We start from the raw sequence: 9,582 nt of genomic DNA, 5'->3' as shown, positions 1-9,582 counted from the left end.
ACAACAGATCCTAGACATGGTGACACCACCAGGATTCAGCCTCTCACAAGCTGGAGGTGTGCAGGGACACAGAGGGAAAACCAGAGGGGACAGCCCCATCCCACCCGAGTGCCTTGTGTAATTTATCCCAGTGGTAAATTGGGAAGAAGAGGCATTTTCCTCACCAGGGCTGGGAGGATATGTACTGGGACATGGCAGCAGGATTTGAAGTCCCTTTCCTCTGCTGTGTTTCCAGTGCTGTCCTGCTTGGAAAGGGCTTTTGAGTCTCTGATATACCACAGGCTGTTGGGTCTGGGCATCTTCCCTGCTCTGCTGCCCTCAGCTCCTTCCACAGTGTGAGTCCCTGGGGAGCTCACAGTGTGAGCTCCTTCACAGTGTGAGTCCACAGAGGGCTGCAGCATCCCCAGTCCTTGTGCTTCCCTCAAGGCTCCTTTGCCACTTTGCTTTGGGATCAGAGCAAATGAGCAGAAAGAGATCATCCAAGAGATCAGCAAAGATCCTTGTCCTGATCTTCCTTCCCTCTCTGAAGTGAAACAGGAGGAGAGCCAGACCCAACCAGGGACAGCAGCAAACCCAAGGTGCAGGTGAGGTTCCCCAGCCTGAGACCCGTGCAGGGGGTGCTGCTGGTGGTAGGGATGCTCAGTCCCCCCTTATACGACTTCAAAAGCCAGTTGAAGATGCCAAAACAGGGTCTGTTCTTGTTTTTGAGGTGAACTGAGACCATCATCAGCTGAACCAGTGTCACACCAGTGCAGAACTCTGCAGGGAAGGACTTGGATGTGTCAGGTGAAGGGCTTTTACCCCAATTTTGAGGAGCTGATGCCAGCTGGGTGCTGTGGCCACTGTCTCCAGTGGCAGGCAAGTGGCAGGAAGGTAGGAACACCAGGGTGAAAAGTGAGAAAAGGAATTTCGTCATGGTTAGTGGTGTGTGATGAGCAGAAGTATTACAGAGATCAGCTCAGGAATGATGGGACTGACAGAGCACTTGGATATCAGGAGAAGAACTCATTTCCTACCACGGTGACTGCAGATTCCTCTCCCAAGACAAATAGCAGAGCATTGTGGCACCATTTAAAACAACAGCCTGGTGCAGGAATGGTTGTGTGGAGAGCACACTGTGACCCAGCAGTCACTCTGGAGAAAGAATCTCCTGACCCAGCCACTGACCACAACTAATGGCACTGGGGGAGGCACTGTTTTGGGAAAATGCAGCAAAACACATGGACCAGGTGTAGACACACCAAACCTGGAGGCTCTGGACAATTAAAAAAAAAAAGGGCTGTACTGCACATCTGTTGTTGTATCTTTGGTGACTTAACGGCTCAGAGTTATTTACAGGGGAGCACTCCTGGGAGAGGAGGTGCAAGACAGTGATTAGCTTCTCCTTGTGATTAAAGACAGAGGCTTTGGCACAGGGAATGTGGTCCCAGCATGAAAAAAAATAAAAGAAAAAGCTGTAGTGACTTCCCAGCGAAGCCTTTGCCTTATGCCCCGAGACTTGGAGAGGTCTGGGGGCTGCAGATATCGAGGGCAGGGGATGCTGGGAGACATGAAGTCAAGGATGGAGCTTCAAACTGGTCCTGGCTGCATCATTCAGTTTGGTTTAGAGATAACCCCCTGTCTCCTCCTGCGGGGTCCGGCTGATCCGGGCGATCCTGGCCTGGCTGGCACTGCTGGATCCCTGGGCTGGAGGTAGATCTGACAGACCCAGCAGTTCAAGGCACTTTGTGGATCCGGAAGGGCTGGCACAGCCATCCTGGGAGGTGAGAGCCAGATCGGAGGCTGGAGCTCAGCTTCAAAGCTGTTGAGATCTGTCTGCACAGATTTCATCCATCTCTGCTTTTCATCTCGGCTTTGTGCCGCTGTTTCTGCTCCTGCTGCTCCGTGTCTGCAGTTTAATTCTGCTAAAACGACTTGTTCAAAGCATGCCTGACACCTTCAGGGGAGGCAGGGAGTCTCTCCAGGAATGTTTCTTTGCTCTGCGTGAAAACAGGCTGCTCTGAGATGACAAAATCGTCCCTGGCTACATTTTTGCTCACTGCTTGGCCTTTTCCTTATGTGTCTGCACCCCAAACTTGGGGAAGGCTTTTCTCAGGGGTTCTGGGCAGAGCTGGTCCATCCCTCAGGAGCAATATCTCCTATGGATCATCCATTCCTCAGGAGCAGTATTTCCTATGGACCAGCCTGGACAGTTCTGCTGCAGCCCAACCCTTGCTAACAGCACTGTGACTGTGGCAGAGACCAACCAAGCTCCCAAAGGAATTCCAGTAGGAATCTGTGCTGCCCAGAGGTGAAGGTTTCCCAGGCCCATACCTTATGGCAATGCAAATATTGCTCCCTTAGTTCTTGCTGAGCCAGGTTTATTTTCCCTGGTGCTGCTGAGCATCCTCAGGCATGTCCCTGTAGATGCTCCACCATTGCCTTGCACTAACCTTCTTCTCCATGTCCCTCTCTGCCCAGATCTCAAAGGTGTAGTGTCTGCCAAGAACGATATCCGCGTGGAGATCGTGCACAAGGAACCAGCCTCGGGCAGGGAGGCGGAGGAGCACCCAACCATCAAGCAGCTGATGGTAAGGATTTCCTTCCCCTCCAGTAAGCGATTGCTCGGGGTAAGTGTTTGATGGCAACGAGCTCAGGCACGTGTTGTTCAGCCTCCTGATCCCCACTCAGGGCAAAGATGCTCTTCCCAAAATCCTGCTCTTGAGATCTACATCCTCTTGCCATAAAAACCCTTCGAGTGATACTCAGCTGGTGAGGAGGGAGAGCAGGGAGAGGTTTGTTGCAGTGGTCCTGCTGCCCACTGGGCTAATTGCACAGCAAATTTGCCACCTCGCATGGGGAAAGAGCTGCAGCTGCAGGTATACGCACAACAGGTGAGCGTGTGGTGGTAATGAGCTCATTAACTAGAGAGAATTTAACTCGTTAACTAGAGTGAGAGCTGCACTTCAGAGAGTTCTGTGGGCAAAGCCAGTGTGCGTGCACAGCTGGGTGCAGATCTGTAACGTGGGGAGTGTGGGACCAGCCTGGACCTGGGTCTGTAACAACCAGGGAGGTGTCACCTTCCTGAGGTCACTGCCTTCCCCCGAGGGGACCGACAGACATGGGCAGGGCAAGATGTGGGTGGCTGAGATCCCAGGAAACTCAGCTTGAGCCCATGGAGCAGCTCAACCTTTCAGCCCAGCCGTGGCTGCTCTGCTCACTGGTGTCATGTAGTAGGTGACAAAAAATGGCAAAGAAAGGCAAGTGACTGTAGAAGGGGAGAGAAAAGAGCAGATGGGAGAGGGGAAAGGGATCAAAGAGGCCAGAGGCTGCTTTCTAGGCTGCTGGGTGGTTTTTTCCTCCTCTAGCCCTCCATTTTTTGGGCAGCACTTGTATGTCCTGACTGCAAAAGCTGTTCCATGAATTCCCAGTGGGCAGGCAAGGCTGAGTGTCATAGTGGAGGCAGAATCACTGTCTCCCAGAGCACTTAGACAGCCAGGGAGCCTCAAAATGATACGGCAGGAGGAGCTGGAAATCTGATACCTTATCCAGCACCGCTGAGGTTTCTGTGCAAGACCCTTCATTCCCAGTAGGGCTTTGCCCTGAGAAATCTGTAAATCCATGGTGGGATTTACAAGGATGGAAGGATGGAGGAGGCTGGGATTGGGTTTGAAGCAATCTGCTGGGCAAAGGGGAATGAGAAATTTCCTCTCCATGGGACCCCATGATCTGTGTGGTCAACAGCACCAAGCCCAGATCTGACTCCCACAGGAGGGTATGGAATCACCCCAAATGCAACTCCAGGCCATAACACACCAAGCCTCAGCAGAGGAGACACACACCTTTGGAGTAAATGAGGAAGAGGATGGTCATGGGACACCAGGCACAAGATCTTGGAAGACCTCCTGGGGACTCTCCTAGGTTATTTGCCAGACCCAGGTGATTTCACATCAGTGTGTGCCCTTGGTGAGGCTGAGAGTGGAGCAGTGCTGAGCTGTGCTGGGCACGTTTCAATGAGGATTTTGGCAGTGTGGAAATGGTGCAGAAAAAAATGACAACAAAAATGACAACATTTGTTTGAGAGCCAGGAAAAAATGCCTTATAGGGAGAGGTTAGGGAGCTCCTGGTTTATCAGCCAGACTAGTGAGGTGGTTTGGTTATAGCATGGTATAAAGGGGCTGTTTGAGGGCAAACAGGGTGGGCAAAGCCAAATGCTTTTGGATACAACACGGCAGTGTTGCAGCCTGGCTGCTGGACCAGGAGAAGGTGATTCTCTCCCTCTCCTGGCCAAATCCAGGCATTTTTCCTGAAGATGCAGCAGTTGGAAATAATATCGTGGGACCAGCACTGTTCAGGAGTTAGAAAGAGGTTATCCATGGTCTCTGGTCCTGGTGATGGGCAGGTTTGGCACCAGCTGGGACATCCTACCTGCAGGGAGAAGGCATCAAAGCCCCCTCCCCTGCCTGGACTGGGGCTTTCCACCCTTATCTGCCCTTGGCGAGTATGTTCTGAGGAAATATTTCCCAATTTCTTTTCTCCTTGGAGTCCCTGGGGACCCCTGCCCTCCCTCATCCAGCTGTGTCCAGCAGCCAGTTCAAATCAAGTTAAAACCTTCCTCCTTGCTGATGAGCAGCGATGAGACCTCTCCAGCAGGATCAGGGGAGCAGTTCCCAGCACCTCTCTACCTCCACCCCAGGACTTCCCAGCTCTCCCTCCTCCCTCTGCCAACATTATTCCCTTTCTGCTTCCCCATTTGCCTTCTCTGAGCTTCCTGTGAGATCTCCAGCTTGGGCTCAACCTCGACATCATCCTTAGAGATGATCTCCTTGCCCTCACCAGTGTTCATCACACCTTGTAGGTTAATAGCAACTGTGAAATGCTAGGGGCACAGGGATCATTAATGCAGGTGTTAGCAAACAGCTCCTCACTGCTGCACATCAGCCTTTGCACTCCCCATCCCAACCACATCCTGGCCCTTTGGCTGAGCCCCTGAGCTCCAGCACAGTCTGATCTACTCCTCCTGAGTTTCATCATCCTCAGCACCTTGGATGTACCTTTGCTTCTCAACATCCCACTTTGCTGGAGTGTTCCTGGCCACCGCGTGCCAGTGTGACTCTCCTTCCCCCCAAACACTGCTGCATTTGTCATTCTCCAGCCATCTGTGACCTCAGCAGCTCACTCTGCTTTTCACAAATAATTATTCATGCATCTATAAATTCATTAACACCTTAGGATACGCGTCATGCTGGCTGATTTGCATATGTTCACATTGCCTCAGTGCCATCCCCCCTTCCGGGAGCTGTTCTGCCAGGCAATGCCTACGGGCAGGGAAAGGGCTGCCAGCTCCAGTGGCTGGAGGCAAAAGAGCCTGGTACAGGGTCTGATCCTCAGAAAAATAAATCCCAACAGCAGTGTTTTTCCTTTCTGCCAGGAGGCATTGTGTGGGCACACCGGCCTGGCTGAGCCTGGGCTGTGGGGAGAGGGATGAAAAGCATCATCAGCTCTGACGTGGTGTAACTTGCTCCATGACCACGGTTGGGGTTTAGTACTGGCTGAATGGACCCTGTGCCTCAGTTTCCCCATCTGTGAAAAGGGGTGATGATCCTAAAGGAGCCACCCCTGCCACCAGGAGCAATGAGAGATGATCCCAAAGTGACAGGCAGGCAGGAGCATCACAAGTGGCCATGAGCTGAGGCAGGAGAGATTCAGATTAGATATTAGGAAAAATTTTTCACTGTTAGGGTATTCAGTCACTGGGATATTGCCCAGGGAGGTGATGAGTCACCAGCCCTGGAAGTGTTTAAGAGGTGTCTGGATCTGGCACTGAAGGATATGGTTTAGGGTTTAAGGGTTACAGCAGTTACAGGTTAATGGTTGGACTTGATCTTAGAGGTCTCCTCCAACCTTGATGGTTCTAAGCAGATCCAGTGCAGTCAGGCAGACCCAGGCATTGCCTTTCATTCATGTTTGGCATGTAACAAAATAACCCATGCAGTGACAGGCTGATGATCTTTTCCTTGCTCACCTTTATGTCCTGTCTCCTGAAACCCCTCCCTCTGCTCCAAGGGATGTTCCTAGTTTGTTCACACCCTGCAGATGAACACCACATAGCTATTCTGTTCAGGAGCTCAGCTCAGATCCTCACGGAAGAGGAAAAATCAAAGAAACAGCATTTCCGTTCAGAGCAAGGCTCATTCCTACCTGCAGCCCAGCAGACACAGCATCCCTTTTCCTGGGTTTCTCCCTGAAAAATGCTCCATGTGGCTGGTGCCAGCACAGCTCTGGGAATCACCAGCAACCCCCAAGCTGGCAGATCCAGGTCTGGATCAGAGCCAGGCTGTACCTCCACAGCATCCAACCTCACCTGGGAGGCTCAGGGCACATCCCTCCCACACAGCCAACCTTTCCTGCAGCACCAGCACCTTTGCCCATCCAAAAGCAACATTTTGAGGAGAGGTGGGATGAGGCACTGCAGCTTCACCTGAGCTGTGGGGAGCTCACATCACCAGGCAGCCAAGGCCAGAGGGTTTGTTATTCGTGGGATTGTTTCCTCCCTGCTGGGAGCTGAGGAAGCCACTGCTTGGGAATCATCATCAACATCCCTCACCCTGGTAGGGCCTGACCCACACGAGTGCTGTCGGGTGATATCCAATTACCCAGCCAGCAGGAAATGTTGTAATTAAACTGGAGTGAGGAGCAGGGGGGGAACCTCGAGCCCATCAGGGCTGGGAGATGCTCAAGGCCTCGGAGCAGCATTTTAAAAAACATATTGTCTCCACTAATGAAAGCCAAGAATTTAATATCCTGTCAGACTCTCCATCCCAGCTGCAAGTGGCTTCATCTGGCAGTGTGAGAGCTCCAGCAGGCAGCGGATCAGGAGGCACAGGGCTAGAGCTGCCCACTACTGCCATCGTTTAAGCACTGTCTCCCTGCCTGGAGTGACCTTGGGAAGGCACTTTGCCCTGCAGGGCTGTGCTCCCTCAGTGGTGGGAGCCAGCACAGCAAAGCTGAGGTGATGCTTCAGTATCTCAAGGGGGTTCCTGCCTATAGCAGGGGGGAAAACTGAGGCAGTGGCAAGCAGGGATGCAGGGTCATGGCTCATCACATCCTTTAGCCATGCTGATCCAGGAGGGACCAGTGAGGTTTGGGCATGGGGATGGCTTTACACCACAACTGCGATGCCCAACTAGTCTGGGGATGGCAAACGCCGTTGGCACCTGGCAGCGCCAAGCAGGATTAAGTGCTGGCATGACATTCCCGGGCTCAGAATGGGGCTGGCAGGAGGGGAATGGCAGACACACAGCTCTAAGAGGAGAGTGTATCACCAGCCATCTGCATGGCAGCACTGCAGCCAAGGCCCAGAGCATATGGGTGCTGTCACCGGCTAGAGAAAGCCATGGCTCTGGAAGAGAGTCTGGGCATGATGCTGGAGCATCCCATGCCAGCACACTAGGACATTTCTGGTCTCTGTTTTCACGTATTTCCCCTTCATAAATCCCATTAATCGTAATCCCCATTGCATCCAAAGAGTGTGGGCAGCAGGTCAAGGGAGGTGATTCTCCTCCTCTACTCTGCTCTGATGAGTCCCACCTGCAGTGCTGCACACAGTTCTGGTGTCCTAAACAGCAGAAGGACACAGAACTGTTGGAGAAAGTCCAGAGGAGGCCACAAAACTGATCAGAGCACTGGAGCACCTTCCCTACAAGGACAGGCTGAGAGAGTTGGGGCTGTTCAGCCTGGAGAAGAGAAGGTTGTGTGGAGACCTCAGAACAACCTGCCAGGAGCTGAAGGGGCTCCAGGAAAGCTGCAGAGGGACTCTTGGTTAGGAACTGCAGGGACAGGACAAGGAGGAATACGGAGAAATTGAAAGAGGGAAATTGAGATTAGGTATTAGGCAGAAGTTTTCCTTGTGAGGATGGTGAGACACTGGCACAGGTTGCCCAGGGAGGCTGTGGCTGCCCCAACCCTGGCAGTGTTCACAGCCAGGCTGGCTAAAGCCTTGAGGAACCTGCTCTGGTGGGAGGTGTCCCTGCCCAGGGCAGGGGGTTAGGACTGGATGATCTCTAAGCTCCATTCCAACCCCTTAACATACTATGATCCTATGATCCTATGATTAATACTGGTGATGGAGTGAATTTGAGCTAACTTTTGTTCCCTGCCGGTGTTTACCCAGCGGGGCAAAGCAGAAGCCACACTAACGAGCATCCCACTGCCCCTAATTAATGGTGTAAGATCACATCAGGGCTGAGCCACTCTGCAGATATAATAAAGGTCACGTTAATGACCGTCTGTAGGGCAGGAATTGGAGATCCAGTGATGTCATGGTGCTCCTTGAACCACACTCAGGGGCTCCCTGCAGCCCACAAATCCATGGGGTGCAGCCAAACCCACAGCATCCTGCCAGCCCCGAGGACAGGCAGGGTCCCCCTGGGGCTGGAGGAGCATCCCAGTGCCTGGACCACTCCCACCATCACTGCAAAAGGCGACACGAAATGGCTTAAAACACCTCATCAAATCCAACATTAATTCCAGGAAGATTTGGCCACCTATGGGATTGTCCCCTTGATTCCCACTTCTCTTCTTCCCTCTCCTCTCCATCTCTGTGTCTGGTCCTGCCTGCACGGGCCACTCACGCCAAAACCCAGCCAAATCCAAGGAGAAGTGATTTTCCCATTTCTTCTGAGCCAGGACCTGAGAAACCCTTTCAATAGGGTTAACAGCCCCAGCCCGTGCCTTTGCAGCGATGCTTTAGGAGGTCGCTGGGGCTGACAGAGAAAAAAAAACCAAAACAAAACCTCTATATCCCATTTTAACAGCACTGATTTAATTCTCGTCGACACTTGTATTTATCCTGTTAAATCAATGGCTGATACAGGCTTTCTTTTCCCTAGGAAAACTCAGGTACTTTAATTTATTGCCTTTAACAGCCACATCAAAGGCTTTAGGGAGATGAACAGCAAGTGCCGCGGGGTGAATTTCCACAGCCACTTACCATCTTAAAGAGGAGAGAACTCGGGCAATAAAATGGGATTTGGGGGCTGATGTGGGGCTGTGATCGCACAGAAGTCAGGCTGGAGGCTCCCGATCAATACGGCAACTGAGAAATTGGTCGATAATTATTCTGCTTCTTGCACAGTCCCTCCCCGTGCTGAAGAAAGGGTAATTAAAACTGTGGTGTAATTAATATGTACCTTGCTCCCTCCCCGATCGCGGCCAGTCTTCCCAGGAAATCTAATGAGGTAGCCAAGTTCAGCGGAGGAGGAAAGGATGAAAGAAGGGAAAAACAACAAAAAAAGGAGATTTTGGGTGTGTTGCTTTGGGCAGGTGGGGGCAGGCCCAATCCTCTCCACGGCAGAGGTAGATAATTCACTTCCTGCGTCAGCCCAGCGGTTTTTGTCCTCAACAGAGGTAAAACCAACCTATCACCCAGGGAACTGTGTGGCTTTTGGGTGGCTGCCCAGCTCTGCTGCCCTCCTGGAATCCAGCTGGTGCTGACAACTTCCCTGTCCTCTGGGGCTGGTGATGGGTGTGGGACTCACCCCACGTGGCATTAGGGGTGATGGGGACAGCTGGGGGTCAGTGGGTGCCTGGGGATGCTAACCC

At 52.3% G+C, this 9,582-nt stretch overlaps 1 protein-coding gene across 1 annotated transcript in view; it reads left to right on the top strand.

The window, feature by feature from the left end:
* The window catches only part of KIRREL3 (kin of IRRE like 3 (Drosophila)), a gene marked incomplete at its 5' end in the record, with an annotated part of 26,042 nt that overhangs the window by 14,968 nt on the left and 1,492 nt on the right, over positions 1 to 9,582 (top strand). The window contains one exon of the mRNA XM_009082990.1: positions 2,461 to 2,570. Within this exon, the coding sequence (XP_009081238.1) occupies positions 2,461 to 2,570 (110 nt within the window). The remainder of the gene's footprint in view (positions 1 to 2,460; positions 2,571 to 9,582) is intronic.

Source organism: Acanthisitta chloris, unplaced genomic scaffold (assembly GCF_000695815.1).
Source record: "Acanthisitta chloris isolate BGI_N310 unplaced genomic scaffold, ASM69581v1 scaffold14219, whole genome shotgun sequence".
Taxonomy (NCBI): domain Eukaryota; kingdom Metazoa; phylum Chordata; class Aves; order Passeriformes; family Acanthisittidae; genus Acanthisitta; species Acanthisitta chloris.
Note: the sequence above shows the minus strand (reverse complement) of the source record. Positions and strands in the feature narration are given on the sequence as shown.